Here is a 23,254-nt window from a genome sequence, read left to right on the forward strand (position 1 = left end):
CCAGCCCACGCTCCTCTCATGCAACATCTCCAGCTCCCTCCCGGTTACACCGGCCAATGGGCCATTGGGCAGGGCACCTATCCTGCCTCAGATGGTTCTCAGGAACCGGGTAAATGAGCCCCCCCTTCCACCACCCTGGTCATTTCACCAGTTCTACAGGTCACCTCAGATTCTTCAGATCACACCTTCCCCAGCCAACAATGGGCCAAGCAAGGTTCAACCCTGCTTTAGGTCCTTTGCTGACCCTGATTTGTTCTGGTCTTTTCTCTCCTCTGGCTCTCACCCCACCCCCTACATTCAGTCTGAAGAAGAGTCCTGACACAAAATGTCACCTAATCCATTTTCTCCAGTGATGATGCCTGGCCAACTGAGTTACTCCAGCACTTTGAATCTATCTGTGGTATAAACCAGCATCTGCAGTTCCTTGTTTTTACAAGAACCAGAGGACATAGATTTAAGGTGAGTAGAGAAAGATTTAATAGGAACCTGAGGGGCAAGTTTTTCAGAAGATGGTGGAGATTTGGAACCAGCTGCCAGAGGACGTAGTTGAGGTTGGTACTGTAACAACATTTAAAAAGACATTTGAACAGGGATGTGGATCGATACATAGATACATACTGTAGATACATAGACATTAGGAGCAGGAGGAAGCCATTCGGCCCTTCGAACCAGCACCGCCATTAAATGTGATCATGGCTGATCATCCACAATTAGTACCCCGTTCCTGCCTTCTCCCCATAGCCCTTGATTCCACTAGCCCTAAGAGCTCTATCAAACTCTCTTTTGAATGCATCCAGTGAATCGGCCTCCACTGCCTTCTGAGACAGAGAATTCCACAAATTCACAACTCTGCATGAAAAGGTTTTTCCTCATCTCAGTTCTAAATGGCCTACCCCTTATTCTAAAACTGTGGCCCCCGGTTCTGGACTCATGTTTCCTGCATCTAGCGTGTCCAATCCCTTAATAATTCTATATGTTTCTATAAGATCCCCTCTCATCCTTCTAAATTCCAGTGAATACAAGTCTAAATTCCAGTGAATACAGGAAAGTTTCGAGGGATAAGGGCCAAACGCGGGCAGGTAGATGGAACATCTTGGTCGACATTGACGAGATGGGCCGAGGGGCCTGTTTCAGTGCTTCAAAATCAATGAAAAATAAAAGAAAAACATGTAGGAAAGTACTGCAGATGCTGGTTTAAATCGAAGATAGACACACGAACATGAGGTGGTAAGTTTGAAGAAGGGTCTCGACCCGAAATGTCCCCTATTCCTTTACCCCAGAAATGCTGCCTGGCCCGCTGAGTTACTCCGAATTTTTGTGTCCATCTTCGCTTTAAACCAACATCTCTGTAGTTCCTTCCCACACAGTCATTATGTGACTGGATCCTGGACTTCCTGCTGGAACGACCGCAAGCAGTGAGAATGGGCCCGCACCTGTCCTCCACTATCACCCTGAGTACCGGCACACCACAGGGCTGTGTTCTGAGCCCCATGCTCTACTCCCTCTTCACACACGACTGTGTTCCTGCATTCGACACCAACACCATTGTCAAGTTTGCAGATGACACAACGGTGATCGGGCTGATCACCAACGGGGATGAAACAAACTATAGAGCGGAGGTGCAGAACCTGGCGGACTGGTGCTCGGATAACAACCTGTCCCTAAATACCACCAAGACCAAGGAGCTGATCATCAACTTCCGTAGGTCACATAACGGGGAATATGCCCCGATCTCTATCAATGGGGTCAGTGTGGAGAGAGTGTCCAGCTTCAAGTTTCTGGGCACTCACATTTCGGAGGACCTAACATGGTCCAATAACACTGCTGCGCTGGTCAAGAAGGCACAACAAAGACTGTTCTACTTAAGAACACTGAAAAAGTCTGGTCTACCCCAACAGCTGCTGACGTCCTTCTACCGCTGCACCATAGAGAGCATCCTAACGCATGGAATCCCTGTGTGGTACCTCAGCTGCACGGAGGCAGAAAGGAAAGCTCTACAGCGGGTAGTCCATAGAGCTCAGAGGGCCATCGGAACACAGCTACCAGACTTGGAGGGCATCTACAACACACGATGCCTCAGAAAAGCCACCAGCATCCACAAAGACTCTTCACACCCCTGCAACAGTCTGTTCGAACTCCTTCCATCGGGCAGACGATACAAGGCCTTCTATGCCCGCACCTCCAGACTCAGGAACAGCTTCATCCCCAGGGCCATAGCTGCTATGAACCGGTCCTGCTGAGCCGGATGGCCACAACGCATAGATCAACTTGCACTTTACCCTGTCCAAAACTGTTACAACTGTTCGTTTCGTTGGGTTGCTGCTGTCTAAATTACCTAAATTATTGCATCGTATGGGAGGCGCATTCCCAATCTCGTTGTACCCCTGGGTACAATGACAATAAAGATATATTGTATTGTATTGTATTGTATTGTATTCTGTTAGACTCTTTCACTGGCACTGCAACGCTGCCGGCCACCGAACTCGCTCAGTAGCGCCACTGTCGGCTGTGGCCGGTGCTGCAATACGTTCAACTTCACCAGTCTGTCTCCCTGCGGGCAGAATCAAAAGCTGCCAGTAGCGAGTGAAACCCTCGCCACAAGTGAAGGCAACTTGAGGTGCGGTTTTGTAACGGCTCCTACTGCAACTCGCCTCAACGGCCGACTCAGGTACGGCGCGACCCAACACATGTCGGGATATATCGAGGGTTCCGAAGCTGGAACTTGCAAGCTGTGAACATGTCGGGCACACAAGGCTTTACCTAAATACACACGTTCCCATGAGGAGAGTCAGTCGCACTAGAAGTAATCAGTGCAGTGCACTAAATGCACACCCGAGCGGTTTGCAACTTCCAGCGAGAAAAAATATTTTATTTGCAATGTTCCGGTGAGTTCATTCAACCCTCGATAAAAAAATTTCACGCTCGAAGATCGTCTTTTTGCGATCAAACTACATGTAAACATTGGGCGCCGGGCTAAAGAGAATCGAAGGCCTCTGTAACTTTTTAACGACCTTGCGTAATACGGCGCTTTAAATAGTAACTCAGGCGCAGGCTGCAAAGCGGTGTTTGGACATGAAGCCTGGACTCGGACCGACACTCGGACAGGGATTTAAGTGTGCAAAGTTCACTGGTAGAAAGCGGATTCCCCTGTATAAGCGCTCATTATAACAAGCCTGGACGGATACAAAGGCGCTGAACTTTTCACATGTCCTTCATTGTTACTAATTGTGTTTGACATTGGATCGGTAAGTTTAGAGAGACCGTATGGAGACAGGCGGGCGGCATTTTTAAAGAGGCCAATTAACCCACAAACACCGCTCGTCTTTCGGATGTGGTCACGCGGTCGCAGAGAGAATGTGCAAACGCTACACATACAACACCCGAGGGCAGGCTCGAACCCGGGACCGTGACGCTGCGAGGCAGCAGCTCTATCAGCTGCACCACTGTGCTGCACTAACGGAGCAAACCGTCTAAACGTGTCTTCTCTCTAAACATGTGACGACACTGTTCTGTTTCATGCTCTTGCATGTTCCGCTGATGTATCAGACTCCCGAGGATAGACACAAAGAGCCGCAGTAACTCAGCAGGTCAGGCAGCATCTCTGGAGAGAAGGAATGGGTGACGTTTCGGATCGAGACCCTTCTTCAAACTGTCGAGTTTAAAATTAACTTCCCTTATCAACGTTGTAGTTCATCCAATCGCATTCTCCACGTTCCTTCCGCATTCTATCTCCGCGATTTGAAACATGGTTCAAGGTTTTTTAGTTCAGTGGAGCATTTTCACTCGCCCTCCCCCCTCCCACATTCCAAAGACGTGCAGGGTTGTAGGTTAATTGGCTTCTGTAAATCGTCCCTTGAGTGTGGGATAGAACTAGTATATGGATGATTGCTGGCCAGCATGGACTCAGTGGGCCACAGGGCTTGTTTCATGCTGTAACACTAAACTAGAAATTGACAAGGTTAATGGCAGGAGCTATAGGGAGAGATGAGTTAGTCTAGGACGTTATTCCTTGCAGTGCAGGGGGCTGAGGGGTAATCTTTTATAGAGGTGTTTAAAATAATAAGGGGAATAGAAATGGTGACTGTACATTTTTTTGTTTCCCTGGATAGGGAAATGAAGAAATAGGGACATCGGTGTAATGTGAGAGGGGATAGACAATAGCAGCCTGTGGGGCAATCGTTTTACACTGGGGGTGGAACGTTCCAGATGAAGTGGTTGAAGCGGGTACAAAAACAACATTTAGAAGGCATTTTGATCGGTGCATGGATAAAAAACATTTGTTTGGATATGGGTCAAATGCAAACAAATGGGTCTTACTTAGATGAGGCATCTTATTGGGTTTGGATCAGTTGAGGCAAATGGCTTGTTTCCATCAAAGACAGACACAAAATGCTGGAGTAACTCAGCGGGACAGCCAGCATCACTGGTTAGAAGGAATGGGTGATGTTTTGGGCCCTGAAGAAGGGTCTCGACCCAAAATGTCACCCATTCATTCTATCCAGAAATGGGCCTGTCCCGCTGAGTTACCCCAGCATTTTGTGTCTATCTTTGGTGTAAACCAGCATCTGTAATTCCTTCCGACATGTGGCGTGTTTCCATGCCATATGATTCTGACTCTCTGATGATGAATTTTAAATTGTTGATAACTAAATGCAGTGGAAATTAATTTACTTGAAATTTGTGGGAACAGAGTATATTTTGCCACAGGGAAAACCTGAAGCTTGAATTTTGTGGGAATTGGTTTATTGTTCAAAGTTTTGAACAGGTTGATGGATCTGGCAAGTGACTGAAATGTCCGTCAGCAAACTTTTTAGGAGCAGCGACCACTGTTCTAAGAGTATTAAAGTTGTGGTGGAAAAAGACAGGGCAGGCCTGCATGATAAAATTCTGAATTGGAGCAAAGCCAACTTTAATGGTATTAGACAGGAACTTACTGGAGCAAGTTCTAGAGCAGATGGATCTCGGAGTGCATGTACAATGCTGGGTGGCACTGTGAGCTGCGAGGAGCATGCTATGAGGTCGCAGGGTGACTTGGATAGGTTGGGTGAGTGGGTAGATGCATGGCAAATGCAATATAATGTGGATAAATGTGAGGTTATCCACCTAGGAGAATGTGAATCAATGAAGTTTTTAGTCAGAACCCTTCTTCCAACTGATTGTTGGGGTTGGGAAAGAAAGCTGGAAAAGAGGAGGAACAGGACACAGCATGTGTTCATCTATTACCAGCCATCGGGTTCCAACACAAAGCATCACCTGTGCACATTCTACTGGGATGCTGCCTGACCCGCTGAGTTACTCCATCACTTTGTGTCTATCTCCCAGAGAGTTACTCTGATTACTCCAACATTTTCTGTGTTGACAATAGGATGTTTGCATACACGAAGATCGTAAAAAGACCAATGTTGTAAATGGCCAGGTTACATGTTACAAGCCATTTCTCTGTAACTGTAATACAATATTCTGCACTATGCCCAATTTTCTCTTCACAGTACCTATTCAACGTGTATGGCTTGTATATGTTTTTACTGGATACAGTTTTTCTATTCTATGTAGATGCAGATCATTATCTTATACACCTCTGTTAGATGACCCCTCATCCTCCTGCACTGCAAGGAATAAAGTCCTAGCCCGCCCGACCTGTAGATTAGGTCCTGGGGCCCTTGGATACAGAGATACATAGATCATCCTGTAGGGGCCCTTGGATACAGATACATAGATCATCCTATATAGGTAAAGAAGCCTGTTTTTCAGCTGCGTGTACAAAGTGAGTTCTGTGTGGAATTTTTTCGTTGAATGACCAGTTCAGTCTTCAGTCTTTTAGTTATAATTAGATAGCTTTATGATTTATTAACTTGATATGTTCAGTTTTTAGTTAAGGTCTGCAGATCTTTTAATACTTTGCTCTGATACCAAATAACTATTTTACCTGAATAAAATGTTTTTAACGCTGAAACTGGACTCAGGAAATCATTCTGAATTCAGTGATCCCACACTGGGATTTATGATCTTGTGTTGGCGGTGAAAGATGGTGCCTCTGACAAGGCAGGAGCACTCCTTGGACTTTAGACTTTAGAGATACAGAGTGAAGACAGGCCATTTGGCCCACCGAGTCCATGCCGACCGGTGATCACCCCGTACACCAGCACTATCCTACCCACCAGGGACAATTTACAATAAAGCCAATTAACCTACAAACCTGCACCTTTTTAGAATGTTAGAGGAAACCGGAGCACCCAGAGACAACCCACGTGGTCACATAGGGAACGTACAAACTCCGCACAGACTGCACTCGTGGGATGGAACTCGGGTCTCTTGTGCTGTAAGGCAGCAACTCTACCGATGCGTCACTGTGCCACCACTCCCTTCATGCTGGAGCTTTGGCCTAAGTTGAAAGCTCTGATCTCCAGAGGAACATTCGTACTGGGAGCCTATAGGACGTGTACACCACAGGTTCCACCTGATCAACCATGAAACCACGCAGGGAGACACTAAATTTAGATGTTTGTGTTTTACTCCACAGATTTTGACGGAGGTTACAGGGAAGGCTGGACCTTGGATAATGGCCTCCCTACCACCCCTTGGTCGACTCTACAGCGAGGTGACCTGCTCCATCTGCCTGGATTTCTTCCAGGAGCCGGTGGCCCTGGAGTGCGACCACAACTTCTGCCGACTGTGCATCTCGCGGAGCTGGAAGAAGGGCGACGCCTTCTACTCCTGCCCCGAGTGCAGGGAGGTGTTCAAGGACAAGAGGTTGAAGCCCAACCGCAAGCTGGCCAACATTGTGGAGGGTGTGAAGGAGCTGAAGCTGGATCCCCACCAGGGACAGCCGGCCTTCTACTGCCAGTGGCACCAGGAGAGACACAAGCTCTTCTGCCTGGAGTGCCAGGGTGCCATCTGCATCGTCTGCTCTTGCTCCAGTGAGCACCAAGGCCACGTCATCATCCCCATCGAGGAGGCTTCCGTCTTCTACAAAGTAAGTGTCTTCAAAGAGTCATACACCATGGGGACAGGCCCGTTGGCCCCACATCTGAAGAAGGGTCTCGATCTGAAACGTCACCCATTCCTTCTCTCCAGAGATGCGGCCTGTCCCGCTGAGTTACTACAGTTTTTTGTGTCTACCTTTTGTCCAACGCATCCATGCCAACCTGGATATCCCATCTGACCTAGTCCCATTTGCCCGCGTTTTGTATCCCTCAAACCCTTTTCTATCCACGTACTTGTCCAACTGTCTTTCAAATTGAGTTTTCGGTTTAGGTTTATTATTCTCACATGTACCTAACATTGTTTTGTGTGAAGACACAAAATGCTGGAGTAACTCAGTGGGACAGGCATCTGGTCTGCCACGATGTAGAGCTCTTCTTCTGTCGCCTCCGCATTCATGCCTTTGTTCTGTGGGAAGGAATCCTCACCACCCAGTGATGACCCCTTCTCCCGTCTCCAACAGACCCCTCCTCTTGGACTCCCCCGGATGGCCATCTACCTTCTTTAGACATTTTCATTTCCAACTGCCGGCGGGACATCAATCGCCTCAAATTTTCCGCTCCCCTTACTAACTCTAACCTCACCCTCCCTGAAAATACAGCCCTCCGCTCACTCTGCAGCAACCCCGACTTGATAATCAAACCCGCTGACAAGGGAGGTGCCGTGGTAGTCTGGCGCACTGACCTCTACCGGGCTGAGGCCAGACGACAACTCTCAGACATCTCCTCCTACTTAACCTTGGACCATGATCCCACAGACGAGCACCAGACCTTAATATCACACACCATTTCTGATGTCATTACCTCCGGCTCTCTGCCCTCTAAACCTTATCGTTCCCCAGCCCCGCACGGCTCGATTTTATCTTCTCCCCAAAATCCACAAACAGAACTGCCCTGGCAGACCCATTGCTTCTGTTAATAAAAAGTTTGAAGAAGGGTCTCGACATGAAACGTCACCCATTCCTTCTCTCCAGAGATGCTGCCTGACCCGCTGAGTTACCCCAGCATTTTGTGCCAACCTTCGATTTAAACCAGCATCTGCAGTTCTTTCCTACACATTGTTTTGCATGCTGTCCAATCAAATTCGGATTTACTTTAGATATTAGAGATATAGCACAGAAACAGACCCTTTGTCCCACTAAGTCGGCACCATCCAGCGATCACCCCCGACACTAATACTATCCTACATACTGAGGATTATTTCATAATTTACCAAAGCTAATTAACCCACTAACCTGCACATCTTTGTAGTGTGGGAGGAAACTCACGCAGTCAGAGGGAGAATGTACAAATTGTGTACAGACATCACCCGTATTCAAGATCGAACCTGGGTCTCTGGGGCTGTAAAGCAGAAACCTTATCTCTGCGCCACTGTGCTGTCCACATAATACTACACATAAACACAATCAAGGCAAACTCGTGTATAATATGTAGGGGAGGGAAAGATACAGAGAGCAGGGTATAGTTTTCTGCATTGTAGAGCAACAGTTTCAGAGACAATGTCCGAGGTCTGCAATGAGGTTGAACAAAATCAAACTGTATCCTCGCTTATGGAAGGACCATTGAGAAGCCTGATACCAGATGGGAATAACCTTTTCAGAGTCTGGTAGAGCGTACTTTCAAGCTTCTGTATCTTTGACCCAACGGGGAGGAGAAGGAAAGAGGGGCGTGCAAAATTCTTTGATATGTTGACTGCTTTCCCGAGTCAGCGTGACATGCAGATGGAGTCAGTAGCGGGGAGCCTAGTGTTAATTTCTTTAGCAAATGGGTGATGAATCTGTGGAATTTATTGCCGCAGACACCTGTGGATGCCGTCATTGGGTATTTTTAAAGCAGAGATTGATCGATTCATGATTGGTAAGTGTGTCAAAGGTTACAGGCAGGAAAATGAGGTTGAGAGGGAAAGATAGATTGAATGGTGGAGTAGACTTGATGGGTTCAACAACCTAATTCTGCTCCCTTGTCTTATGGTCTGTGTGATGGACTGGGCTACTTTTGCACAGCTCTTTGCAATTACTTGCAGTCATGGGCAGAGCTCTTCCCAAACCAAGCTGTGATGCAACCCAACAGCATGATTTCTTTAAGGAATGGGGGTTCCCCTCATCCATTATAGATGAGACTCTCACTGTGGTCTCCCCAATATCCCGCAGCTGAGCTCTTGCTGCCCCTCCCCCCATTCGTAGTAAGGACAGAGTCCCCCTTGTCCTCACCTTCCACCCTATCAGCCGTCCCATAGAGCATATAATCCTCCCACATTTTCGCCACCTCCAACGGGATCCCACTATTGGCCACATCTTTCCATCTCCACCCCTTTCTGCTTTCCACAGAGGCCGATCCCTCTGAAACTCCCTGGTCAACTGGTCCCTTCCCACCCAAACCACCCTCTCCCCAGGTACTTTCCCCAGCAACCGCAGGAGATGCAATACCTGTCCCTTTACCTCCCCTCTCGACTCCGTCCAAGGACTCCAACAATCTTTTCAGGTGAGGCAGAGGTTCACTTGCACCTCCTCCAACCACATACTGTATCCACAGTTCCAGGTATCAACTCCTGTATTTCGCAGAGACCATGCGCAGGCTCGGCGATTGTTTCGCCGAACACCTCCGCTCAGACTGCCTAAACTTACCTGATCTCCCGGTGGCTCAGCACTTTAACTTCCCCCTCCCATTCTCAATCTGACTTTTCTGTCCTGGGCCTCCTCCACTGTCAGAGTGAGGCCCAGCGCAAATTGGAGGAACAGCACCTCATATTTCACTTGGGTAGCTTACACCCCAGCAGTTTGAACTTTGACTTCTCTAACTTCAAGTTGCCCTTGCTTTCCGTCTCTCTCCAATCCCTCCGCCTTCCCAGTTCACCCATCAGTCTTACTGTCTCCGACTACATTTTATCTCTGTACCGCCCACTCCTCTGTCATCAGTCTGAAGAAGGGACTCGATCCGAAACGTCACCCATTCCTTCTCTCCAGAGATGCTGCTTATCCCCGCTGAGTTACTCCAGCATTTTGTGTCTACCTTCAGTATGATTTCTATGTCCGTGCCTCAACTCCCTCCTCTGACAGCCTGTCCATATACCCACCACTCAGTGAGTGATTCGGGTTCCTATTAAATTTTTCCCCTCTCACCTTAAACCTGTGTCTCCGGTTTCTTGATTCCTCTAATCTGGATGAAGTACTCTATGCATCCAAACTCTCTATTCCATGATAGGGTTGTGGTGGTGCAGGTGATTGTGGCGGTGGGGGGGGGGGGGGGGGGGAGAGTATGGGCATTCATGCAGCACAGAAACAGGCCCCTTGCCTCAATTCATCCATGATGTCCAAGATGTCCCATCCAAGCTAGTCCAATTTGCCTGTATTGGGTAATGTCCAGCTGAACCTTTCCAATCCATGTACCTGCCCAAATGTCCTTTAAATGTTGTTATTGTACCTGCCTTAACTACCTCCTCCGGCAATTTATTCCATACGCCCACCACCCTCTGCGTTAAAAATATTGCCCTACATATTCTTATTAATTGTTTTCCCTCTTCATCTAAAACCTATGATCTCTGGTTCTTAATTCCCCAATCATGGGTAAAAGTCTCTGTGATTTCTTCCTATCAATTTCTCATGAATTTAAACAGCTTTGTAAGATCACTCACAACCTCAGCTTCCTGCGCTCTGGAAAATAAAGTGCCTGTGTGCCCAATATTTCCCTATAGCTCAGGCCCTCACATCCTGGCAACCTCCTCGTAAATCTTCTCTGCCCTCTTTCCAGATTATTAACATCCTTCCTAAGCAGTGGTATCACAAAATGCTGGAGTAACTCAGCGGGTCAGGCAGCATCTCTGGAGAGAAGGAATGGGTGACGTATCGTGTCGAGAACCTCTGTGATTCATCCTTCCTAAGCAGGGTGCTCAAAAGTAAACACAATCCTCCAAATGGGACCTTGCCAACTGTAACAGAATATCCCAACTTCTATACTCAGTACCCCGACTGAAGAAAGGTTAATATACCGAAAGCCTTCTTTACCCCACTATCTACCTGTGTCGTCACTTTCATGGGAACTGTGCACCTGTATCCCTAGATCCCTCTGCTGTACAACACTACCAGAACCGTGCCATTCACTGTGAAGGTCCAGCCCTGGTTTGACTTCTGAAAATGTAACACCTCATACGAACATTGAACTCCGTTACTCATTCTTAAGCTCACATGCCCAGCTGATCAAGATCCTGCTGTAATTTGTGACAACTCTCTTCACTGTCCACTATATTACCTGCTATAATGTCAGCTACAAACTTACTAATCTTGTCTTGGATATTCTCATCCAAATTGTTTTTGCTTTAGTTTTTAATTATTTTAGTTTAGCTTTAGTTTTGAGAGATACAGCACGGAAACAGGCCCTTTAGTTCACCGAGTCTGCGCCGACCAGCGATCCTCGCACAGTAACACAAGCCTACACACACGAGGGACAATTTACACTCACACCAAGTATACAAACCCAAGCCAATTAACCTGTACGTCTTTGGAGTGTGGGAGGAAACCGAAGATCTCGGAGAAAACCCTTGTGGTGATGTGGAGAACGTACAAACTCCGTACAAACAGCACATGTAGTCGGGTCTCCGGAAACTGCAAGCATTGTAGGGCAGCAACTCTACCGATGTGCCACTGTATGGCCCATTGTTTTAATATAAACCACAAACAGCAATGGGTTTCGCACCAATCCCTGAGGCACACTAGTCTCTGGCCTCCTGTCTGAAAAACCACACAGCACGACCACACTCTGCTTCCTTCCATGAAGCCAATTCTGGATCCAGTCAGCTATCTCTCCCTGGTTGACATGCAGTCTAACCTCCAGAGCAGTCTAACCTCCAGAGCAGCCTAACGTGCGGAACCTTATCCAAGGCCTTACTGAAGTGCACAAAGACAACATGTACGGCCTTGCCCTCATCAACCTTCTGGGTTTAAAGAACCCAAATGAAATCTGTGAGACATGATCTCCTATTTGCCGATCCAAATGCATATATCTTATTCCTCAGAATCCTTTCCAGTAACTTGCCTGCAACAGATGTAATGCCAACTGGTATTTAGTTCCTAGGCTTTTACTTGAAACCCTTCTTAAATAGAGGCACAACATTAGCCACCCTCCAGTCACCCGGCACCTCACCCGTGTCTAACGATGATTCGTATTGTCTCCAAGAGGCTCCTGCGGTTTCTTTCTCCAGCTTCTCACAATGTCAACTACGTCTGATCAGGCCTGAGAGATTTATCTACCTCCATGTGCCTCACTATATCCACCACCTCCTCAACGGCAAAACAGACTGTCCTCAAGACATCTCCATTAGCTGTCCCGACTTCCCCAGTTTGCATGTCCTTCTTGACAGTAAAATAGAGGAGAAATACTCATTGAAGAGCCAAAAGGACACAAAGTGCTGGAGTAACTCAGCAGGTCAGGCAGCATCTCTGGAAAACATGGATAGATGATGTTTTGGATCGTGACCCTACTCCTGTCTTGACCCGAAATGTCACCGTTCCATGTTCTCCAGGGATGCTGCCTGATTTGCTGAGTTACTCCAGCACTTGCTGGCCTTTTGTGTATTAATCAGCATCTGCTGTTCTTTGTTTCTACTTATTGAAGACCTTGCTCACTTCCTGCAGCTCCTCACATACTGTAGATGACCACTTTGATTTCTGACGGTCCCTATTCTCTCTCCAGTTCTCTATTTCTCTCTCTCTCTCTCTTTTCCTTAATGTACATAAATACATTTGAATGGATATGACTGTCTTTTTTATCTTCCATCACAGTGTGCAGGTGTCTGGAGGAGACTCACTGTGACAGATGTTTGTGTTCAATTATGTAGTTGTGTGTTTTTGTTGCTTTTTTAATGTTGTGACTGCACGGTAACCAAATTTCGTTCAAACTTGTTTTGAATGACAAATAAAAAATTCAATTCAATTCTCCTTTAATATATTTGCCAGAGCACTCTCTTGCCCCCATTTTTCCCTCCTGTTTTCCTTTCTAGGTATGCTTAGTCCTCTGAACTCCTCTAGGGATACACTTGATCCGAGCTCCCTATACATGTCCCGTGCTTCCTGCTTTTTCCTGAACAGAGTTTCAATTTCCCTCGTCATCCAGGCTTTGTTACTCCCACCTAACTTGCCCTTCACTTGAACAGGAAAATGCCTGCATTCAACTTTTACCATCACACTGTTAATAGCATCCCACTTTCCGGCCGTCCCTTTGCCTGCAGCCTACTCCAATCAACTTTTAGAAATCTGCGTCCTATTTGCATACAAAGCCCTAAACGTGCTTGCCCCCCACTATATCAGAAATCTTCTAACGCACCACTCTATCTCCAGGTCCCCTCAGGTCGGCTGACCTGGGGCTACTGACTGTCCTGCGGTCTAGGTTTAAGCTCAGGGGTGACAACGCTTTTGCAGTTGCAGCTCCTAGACTGTGGAACAGCATCCCTCTCCCCATCAGAACTGCCCCCTCCATCGACTCCTTTAAACCTACTTCTATTCCCTAGCGTTCGAGGCCCTCTGAGGGGGCGCTGTAAACTGTTTATGTCTGTGGTGTTAGGTTTGTGTGCTATTGCATGTTCATTTTTAGTACCTGCACTGATGTACAGCACTTTGGTCAACGTGGGTTGTGTTTAAATGTGCTATACAAATAAACTTGACTTGAATTGACTTGCATCTGCCAGTTCTATGACCCGTCTGACTGTCCCCCTGATTAAATTTTATCTCTGTTTGCTTTGTTGTCTTCTTCCCCTCGCTAACAATGATCTATGCTACATTTTCCTTGACCTCCACCCCCTTTGATGTCTCGTCTTCACGCCTTGCCCTTCCTTATATCTGTGCCTCCCTCTCCCCTGACTCTCAGTCTGAAGAAGGGTCTCGACCTGAAAGGTCACCCATTTCTTCTATCCAGAGATGCTGCCTGGCCCACTGAGTTCCAGGAAAAATGTTCTGGAAGTTGGGGGAGTCCAGAACCAGCGGTTTAAGAATAAGGGGTAGGCCATTTAGGACTGAGACGAGGAAAAACTTTTTCCCCAGAGAGCTGTGAATCTGTGGAATTCTCTGCCACAGAAGACAGTGATGGCCAATTCATTGGATGTTTTCAAGAGGGAGTTAGATTTAGCTCTTCGGGCTAAAGGAATCAAGGGATATGGGGAAAAAAACAGGAACGGGGTACTAATTTTAGATGATCGGCCATGATCATATTGAATGGTGGTGCTGGCTCAAAGGGCCGAATGGCCCACTCCTGCACATTTTTTTCTATGCTATTCCAGCAGTTTGTACCTATCTTCTAATATCATCAAAGTTGGTCTTGCCCCAGTTCAGAACTTTAACTTGAAGACCAGTCCTGCTCTTATCCGTAACTATAAAGCTAATTTAATTGCGGTCAATGTCCCAAAAGCCTCACCCTCCGACACTTCAGTCACTTGCTCCTCCATATTTCCTGAGAGTCGATCAAGCTTTGCCCTCTGCGTTGTAGGATTCGCTACATATTGGCCCAGGAGACTTTCCTGAACACATTTGACAAATTCCATGCGGTCTAAGCCCTTGATGCTATGGCGTTCCTAGTCTATATTCGGAAGGTTACAATTCCCTACTATGTAACAACCTTATTATTCTCGCAACTGCCTGCAACCTCCTGGCATATTAGCTCTTCATCGTGTTGGCTATTTGGCAGCTTGTAGTACACTCTCAACAAGATGATCATCCCCTTTATATTTCTCAGTTCCACCCCTACAGCCTCACTGGACGAATCATCATTAACATCACCCGAAATAATCGGCATGACGATCTCCTTAATCAGTAAAGCAACTGCCCCATTCTCTTTTACCCTCACCTCTATCTCGCCTTCAGCATCTGTACCCTGAAACATTAAAGTTAATGTGTTGGAAGGAATTGAGACACAAAAGTAACTCAGCGGCTCAGACAGCATCTCTTGAGAAAAGGAATAGGTGACGTTTCGGGTCGAGGCCCTTCTTCAGACCTGCTGAGATGCTGGTTTACACCAACGATAGACAGAAAATGCTGGAATAACTCAGGGGGAGAAAAGGAATCGTAATTGAATAAAGTAATTCAGGTCTGAAGAAAGGTCTTGACCAGAAACGTCATCTATTCCATTTCTCCAGAGATGCTACCTGACCTGCTGAGTTACTCCAGCATTTTGTGTTTGTCCCTGAAACATTAAGCTGCCAGTCCTGTCCCGCCCTTAACCAGACTTCCATAAAGGCTACAACATTCCAGTCGCACGTACCTACCTATCCAGGCCCTGTTCTCATCCGCCTCACCCATCAGGCCTTTTACATTGAAACAGATGCTAATGAATCCAACAGTACTTCCTCACTCCCAGCTTTGCTCCTGCATACAGACATTGCTTTCATCAACCTCTAGCCTGACCTGTATCACTCCTGCTGTGGATCACATCCCACTGCCAATCTAGTTAACAACCAAACCGATCAGCACTAGTAAACATACTTGCCAGGATATTGGTTCCCCTGTAGTTCAGCTGCAACTCATTTGACTCTGCATTAAAGTTTGACAAGCAAGTCAACGCTGTGGTAAAAGCCAGCTTCTTCCATCTTCGTACCATAGCTAAAATCAAACCATTCCTCCAATTTGACGACATTGAAAAAATCATCCACGCATTCATTTCCTCTCGCCTAGACTACTGCAACTCCCTATACACTGGGATCAGCCAATCATCCCTGTCCCGCCTGGAATTGGTCCAAAACGCCGCAGCGAGACTCCTGACGGGTACCCGTAAAAGGGACCACTTCACCCCGATTCTGGCCTCTCTCCACTGGCTCCCAGTACGGTACAGAATCAACTTCAAGCTCCTCCTATTCACATAGAAAGCCCTAAACCCCCCTATATAAAAACATTTCTAACCCACCACTCTATCTCCAGGTCCCTCAGGTCGGCCGACTTGGGGCTACTCACTATCCCGCGGTCTAGGCTTAAGCTCAGGGGTGACCGCGCTTTTGCAGTTGCAGCTCCTAGACTGTGGAACAGCATCCCTCTCCCCATCAGATCTGCCCCCTCCATCCACTCCTTTAAGTCCAGGCTCAAAACCTATTTCTACTCCCTAGCGTTTGAGGCCCTCTGAGGGGGCGCTGTGAATTGTTTATGTATGTGCTGTTATGTTTGTGTGCCATTGTATGTTTGTTCTTAGTACATGAACTGATGTACAGCACTTTGGTCAACGTGGGTTGTTTTTAAATATGCTATACAAATAAACTTGACTTGACGATCCCTCTTCATTAGGTCACCTCTGCCCCTGAACAGATCCCAATGGTCCAAACATCTGAATCCCCGCCCCCTGCACTAACTCCTCAGCTGCTCATTCACGTCCTATCTTCCCGTTCTTGCCCTCACTGGCACGTGGCACTGGGAGCAGACCAGAGATTACTACCCTGGAGGTCCCACACTTTAGCCTTTTGCCTAACTCCCTGTGTTCACTCCGCAGGGTCTCACCCCTCTTCCTACCTAGGAGGGAGATAAACGGGCGGCAATGGGAAAAGCTGGTGGAAGGAAGAGGTGAGGTTGTGATGTGATACAAGGAAACTTCAAAAGGGATATTGACTGTGTGAGCAAGAACGTTGAAAAATATATAGTACAGGTACCGGCCTTTCAGCCCACAAAGTCTGTGCTGAACAGTAGGGCAAGTTGAACTACTGTCCTCTGCCTGAACCTAATCCATATCCCTCTATTCCCTGCATGTGCTTATCTAAATGCCACTTCACCACTATCATATCAGTCTCCACCATTACCCCTGTCAGATATCCACCACCTCTCTGTGTCAACAACAACACTGACCCCACATATTTCCTTTAATATTTCTGCCTCTGACCCTGAAGCTGTGCCCTCTCGTCTGGGACATTTCCACCCTTTGGAAAAGGTTTTGAATGTCTGCCCTATTTTTGCCTCTTATAATTTTATATACTTCTATCAGCTCTCCCTCCTCAACCTCCAACATCTAGAAGGTATCACAAAAAGCTGGAGACACTCAGCGGGTCAGGCAACATCTCAGGAGAGAAGGAATGAATGGGTGACGTTTCGAGTCGAGACCCTTCTTCAGACATCTAGAAAATGCCATCCACGTTTGTAACATGGCTGATGGGATACAATGTGGTGGAGAATAATATTGGCAAATAACTTGATAAAGTGCTGATTAAAAATTGACATTCAAAGTTATGGTTAAGGTTTTCCTGGGTCACAGAAAGCTAATCGGCAATAACATCTAGTGATTTGTCTGAGGAATGGTTAGATTAAATGATACTGTATTGTCACATGCACCTAGGCACGGTGAATTGCTTTGTTTTGCTTACAACTCGGTAAAATCATACAGCGAACCTCACCAAGGCAGTACACCACGTTTCTGGCACCAACAAAGTCACAAAAGGTCACTGAATCGTCCTATCTTCTGCTTGCCGCTGCACCAGGCCCCAACCAGAACATCGATGGCCCATTTCCCTCCACAGATGCTGCCTGACCTGCTCAGTTTTTCCACCACACCGACAGACCCGCCCTCACAAGCATTGTTCCCCCTGTGTTCTACCTGCCTGTATCCACTGCTACTGTATCCTATGTCATGAATGGCAGACCTGTTCCCCAGTGTTACAGTAATACAAATGTACCTTCCAGTACAATACTCCTGAGTTTGGGGCTGTGTGTGGACCTGGTTCTGGACTTGGCTGAGAAGATCAGTGGGGTTGTAAGTGATATGAGCAGAATTAGGACACTTGGCCCATCAAGTCAACTCTGCCATTCAATCATGGCTGATCTATCTGTCCCTCCTAACCCCATTCTCCTAACCTCTCCCCATAACCCCTGACAGCTGTACTAATCAAGTAGGGGACTGCAGTGGACCAAGAGAGTGTCTAGACGTGGCATCGGTGGGGTAGGGAGAGTTGATGGGCGACCCGTTTACTGGGGGAGGGGGGGGGGGGGGGTGGTGGGGGAGGGGGGCTGTGCAACGTCATTGCTTTAAGGCTTGGTCTTGTTCATTATCACCATTATTATTTTCTATTGTATCTTTATGCTTATTGCTGTTGCAAACAAATGGTTGATTTCTTTGAGAGAAGTTTAGATAAGCCCTGCAAGGCTATAGACAGCCCTTCTTGCATGTCAAACGTGTTTCCAATATCTGGAGAAATGTAAATTTATTACCCCATCAAAAATATTGAAGGCTGTCTCTAAAATATGGAGGCCGTTAAAAATGTAGGAGCGGTAGATTTGCTACCTTACAGCGCCAGATGCCTGGGTTCGATCCTGACTATGGGTGTTCTCTGTACGGAATTTGTACGTTTTCCCCATGACCTGCGTGGGCTTTCTATGGGATCTCCGGTTTCCTCCCACCGAAGACGAACAGGTTTATAGGCTAATTGGCCTGGTAACAAATTATAAATTGTCCCTAGTGTGTGTGGGATAGTGTTGGTGTGCGGGGATCACTGGTCGGTGTGGACTGTGGGCAGGAGGGCCTGTTTTCAAGCTGGATTTCTAAAGTAAACTAAAGATATCCAATGTTGTGTGCTTGTGCTACCTTTCCTTAGATTTCTTACTTGGGTGATTCATTCTTACTTTGTGATTAAAGAATCGGGGGTGGGGGGCAAGGTGGGGGCGGAATGGAATGTGAACTATAAATAGCTTGTTGCCAAGATATGGCTGCAAGTAAACTCGGGTATAAACAATACAACTCGGTTGGTCAGTCACTCTGAAAGCTGCTGTAATAGAGGGGAGAGATTCCCATTGATGGGAGAGTGGCAGAGAGTCTGCATATTCCATGGTGGTCGGAGTTAAACAAATAAACACAACAATAAACACAATCTCAAATAATGACAGGGTACAAATAGGAAGAAAAGGGAAGTAATAGGTGGGGACTGCCAGAATGTGTAGCTGGTTTTTACAAAATCTCACAAAGTGCTGGAGTAACTCAGTAGTATAAGAAGATAACTGCAGATGCTGGTACAAATCGAAGGCTTTTATTCACAAAATGCTGGAGTAACTCAGCAGGTCAGGCAGCATCTCGGGAGAGAAGGAATGGGTGACGTTTCGGGTCGAGACCCTTCTTCAGACTGACCTTCAGACATCAGTCTGAAGAAGGGTCTCGACTCGAAACGTCACCCATTTCTTCTCTCCCGAGATGCTGCCTGACCTGCTGAGTTACTCCAGCATTTTGGAAGTAACTCAGTAAGTCAGGCACCATCTCTGGAGAACCTGGATAGAAACGTTGTCAGTGCCAGAAACGTGGCACATTTTTGTGTTCTGCCAAGGTGAAGTCTGTGGTAGGATTTTACCGGATTTAGCTTTTAGTTCAGTTTAGAGATACAGCGCGGAAACAGGGCCTTCAGCCGACCGGGTCTGCACCGACCAGTTTACCTACATACCTGTACGTCTTTGGAGTGCGGAAGGAAGCCGAAGATCTCGGGATCGATCCCGGGTCTCCGGCGCTGCAAGTGCTGTCAGGCAGCAACTCCACCGCTGCTCCACCGTGCTGCCCTTCTGGGTGAAAACAACAATGTTGCCCCACAACAAAGATTGTGTGCAACAACGAAGAATCTCACTGTACCCAGGTACATGTGACAACAAAGTATCGTTGAATCATTGTAGATGTTGTTTCAGGTCAGGATCCTTCTTCAGACCCCCTGAGTTAATCCAGCACTTAGTGTCCAGTCTGAATATAGGTCCGAAACGTCACTTCTCCAGAGGTGCTGTGTGACCTTCTGAGTTACTCCAACACTTTGTGACTTTTTTTGTAAACCAGCATTTGCAGTTCCTTGTTTCTGTAATGTACAACTGGTAATCGCATCAAGAAACGTTTCCTATCAGAATGCTTCACTCTGATCCCATTTAACCACCGTGCCTAAACAACAAGTTTTAAATGCTGCCATTGGACTTGGAGTTTCATTGAGAATTCAATTATCGTGCTGCCACTGTTCCATCCTTGTCTCAGAGGGTGGTGAATCTCTGGAATTCTGTGCCCCTGAGGGTGGTGGAGGCTGGATCATCAGACGTATTTAAGTTGGAGATGGAAAAAATATTTGAAAGTTCAGGATAAAGATGCTGACTATCTACCCTGTTTGCGTCTCTCATAATTTATAAACTTTGTTTAAAAGAAAAATATCAATCGCCTTCCCATTCTCTCCTGATAACTCAACCCCCCCGCCCCCCCCCCCCCCCCCCCCCACCTCACCGCCCAGAAAACATTTTTTTTCTGCTCTGAGAAATATTGGAGGGGTAACGCCAATGTTGATAAATAAGAATAGTTGAGACCAACGGAGCCATCCATGGTCCCATGGAATGGTGGGCCGGACTTGAGGGGCTGAGTGGCCTGATCCTGTTCCCGCTCCTGCTGTTGTCTCCTGCTGTTGTCTCCTGCTGTTGCCTCCTGCTCCTGCTGTTGTCTCCTGCTGTTGTCTCCTGCTGTTGTCTCCTGCTGTTGTCTCCTGCTGTTGTCTCCTGCTGTTGTTTCCTGCTCCTGCTGTTGTCTCCTGCTGTTATCTCCTGCTGTTGTCTCCTGCTGTTGTCTCCTGCTGTTGCCTCCTGCTCCTGCTGTTGTCTCCTGCTGTTGTCTCCTGCTATTGTCTCCTGCTGTTGCCTCCTGCTCCTGCTGTTGTCTCCTGCTGTTGCCTCCTGCTCCTGCTGTTGTCTCCTGCTATTGTCTCCTGCTGTTGCCTCCTGCTCCTGCTGTTGTCTCCTGCTGTTGTCTCCTGCTACTGCTGTTGTCTCCTGTCCTTCGATATCTGGAGCAAAGATGGCTGAGAGTCACATCCAGAAGAAAGGATGAGAAGCACTCATTGCACACGCCCCACGCTTGCAGTTTTCAGCCTGAAGAAGGGTCCAGACCTGAAGACCGCCTGTCCGTCCCCTCCACTGATGCTGCCTGACCCGCTGAGTTACTTCAGCACTTTGTGTTTTGCTGAGCTTGCAGTTTGTCTGGTGAGGTTGAATCACTAAATCATTGAAAGATACACCATGGATACAGACTCTTCGCCTCTCTAGGCCCACCCCAGCTATCGATCACCCGTTTGCACCAGATCCATGTTATCCCACTTCCTCAGCCACTCACCCACATACTAGGAGCAACTTACAGAGGTTGATTAAACAGGTACAAACCCACATGTTTTAAGGATGTGGGAGGAAACAGCGGCACCCAGAAGAAACCAACATGGTCACAGGGAGGACGTGCAAACTCCACACAGACAGTGCATTAATCATGTATTGTCTTTCTGCCGACTGGTTAGCGCGCAACAAAAGCTGTTCACTGTACCTCGGTACACGTGACAATAAACAACTGAATCAGACAACAGCAGGGGTCAGGATCTAATCCAGGTCTCTGGGGCTGTGAGGCAGCAATGTGTTTTAAACTGTCTGATGTGGCTGAAGATTATGACATTAAAGACTTTAATCCACTTCCATGGAAATGCTCTGGCCTGGCGTGTATTTTGTGGCATTTTTCAGTGTTTGTGTTGCCTTTTGCTGACTTACTGATTCTGCTCAGTAATCTGTCAGTGCCTGCACTAATACTGTGCACCTTTTCACCAGGACAGGTTGGAAAAATACAAAGATGTTCTCCAGATCCAAAAGGAGCAAGCAAGTCACAGTCAGAGCCAACAAGAAGCAAAGATTTATAAAATCAAGGTACGATTTCTTACACCTGGTTTAGTTTTGAAGTGACCTATGCACGTTGAACTTACAGGTAGTTCAGTTCAGAGATAGAGCGGGGAAACAGGCCCTTCGGCCCATCGAGTCTGCACCGACCAGCGATCCCCGCACACTGACACAGTCCTGCACACACAAGGGGCCATTTACAATTTTACTGGCCAATTAATCTACAAATCTGTACGTCTCTGGAATGTGGCAGGAAACTGGAGCTCCCAGAGAGAACACACGCAGGTCGTGGGGAGAATGCACAAACTCTGTACAGACAGCACCCACAGTCAGGATTGAACCCGGGTCCCTGTTGCTGTGAGGCAGCAGCTCGACCGCTGCTCCACCATGCTGGTCCTGTTGAAGTGTACATCATTTTCACAGGGCTAGATGGTAAGGATATCGCTTTGCCTGCCCTACCCCCCCCCCCCCCCCCCTAGACGCACCAATTTATTTCCCTCCACTTTCATTCCTTCCTCTGGTTTCACGATTTGCAACCCTTCAATCCTCTTGTCTCATTCCATCAGTTGTTTTCGTCTCTGGATACAGTGGATATGGAGAGGATGTTTCCAATCATGGGAGAGTCTATAATCAGAGGCCATAGCCTCAGAATAAAAGGCCGTAGCTTTAGAAAGACGAGGCGGAATTTGTTTAGTCAGAGGGAGGTGAATCTATGGAATTAATTGCCACAGAAGGCCGTGGAGGCCAAGTCAATGGATATTTTTAAGCTGGAGATTGACAGATTCTTGATTTGTACGGATGCCAGGGGTTATGGGGAGAAGGCAAGGGAATGGGGAAAGATAGATCAGCCACGGTTGAATGGCAGAATACAGTTGATGGGCTGAATGGCCTAATTCTGCTCCTACAACTTATGAATTCTGTCCAATCATCTGCCTATCAGAAAACCTCCCTCACCTGTGTTCAACTATTACCTGCCATGCTTTGTCCTGCTCCTCCTCTCTTTGGTGCCTTGGTACAGCAATGTTTATTCCCAGTGAAATGTATCGATCCATCTCTACACCATTGAGGGCATTGTACTTTGTCCAAGGGATTGATGCGCTACAATGGTGAGAACTATATTCTGTACTCTGTAGCTTCTCCTTTGCTCTATCTATTGTACTTGAGTTTGAACTGATTGTATCTATGTATGCCATATTGGACCTGTTTGGATAGCATACAAAACAAAGCTTTCCACTGTATCTTGATACAGGTGACAATAATAGACCCAAAGCTAACCCAGTCTGATGGGCTGGAGTCACGTGTGGACCAGACAGGGCACAGAAGGCAGATTCCTTCCCAGTCCAGTAAGCTGGGTGTCAATGATAATTCAGGGAAATATAGGAGCAGGAGTAGACCATTCAGTACAGTAAGCCGTTGATTTAACGGACCTCTATAACAAATTTTGGTCCTAGCGGGCTGACTTTGATGCAGACCAAGTTTGTTGTTTCAAGGAATGACGAATAGGTGGATGGAACAAATGCTGTTTTTGATGCATTTTAGTTTAGTTTCGAGATACAGCATTGAAACACTGAGTCAACGATCCCCATACACGTTCCACCCGACACACTAGGGACAATTGACAGTGCGTAGGATAGAACAGTCGCAGTGGTTCTCTCTCCTCCCACAGTGTGAACACAA

The 23,254-nt window shown here is 47.1% G+C and overlaps 1 protein-coding gene across 1 annotated transcript; it reads left to right on the forward strand.

Annotated features, from left to right (window-relative positions):
• The first annotated feature begins 2,606 nt into the window (after positions 1–2,606).
• LOC144591302 (zinc finger protein RFP-like) lies at positions 2,607–21,608 on the forward strand. The gene is made up of 4 exons (XM_078395551.1): positions 2,607–2,885; positions 6,521–6,973; positions 16,434–16,504; positions 21,512–21,608. The coding sequence occupies exons 2-3, from the start codon at positions 6,560–6,562 to the stop codon at positions 16,455–16,457; spliced, it is 438 nt and encodes a 145-aa protein (XP_078251677.1). The 5' UTR covers positions 2,607–2,885; positions 6,521–6,559; the 3' UTR covers positions 16,458–16,504; positions 21,512–21,608.
• The last annotated feature ends 1,646 nt before the right edge of the window (positions 21,609–23,254 follow it).

The sequence above is a fragment of the Rhinoraja longicauda genome, unplaced genomic scaffold, assembly GCF_053455715.1.
Source record: "Rhinoraja longicauda isolate Sanriku21f unplaced genomic scaffold, sRhiLon1.1 Scf000839, whole genome shotgun sequence".
NCBI classification, from domain to species: Eukaryota; Metazoa; Chordata; class Chondrichthyes; order Rajiformes; family Arhynchobatidae; genus Rhinoraja; species Rhinoraja longicauda.

Excerpts from the sequence above, each read along its gene's own strand:
- LOC144591302 (XM_078395551.1), top strand. The coding sequence starts at position 6,560 with ATGGCCTCCCTACCACCCCTTGGTCGACTCTACAGCGAGGTGACCTGC. Across the intron at positions 6,974-16,433 it reads AGGCTTCCGTCTTCTACAAA|GGTCTCACCCCTCTTCCTAC; the intron begins GTAAGTGTCTTC and ends TTCACTCCGCAG.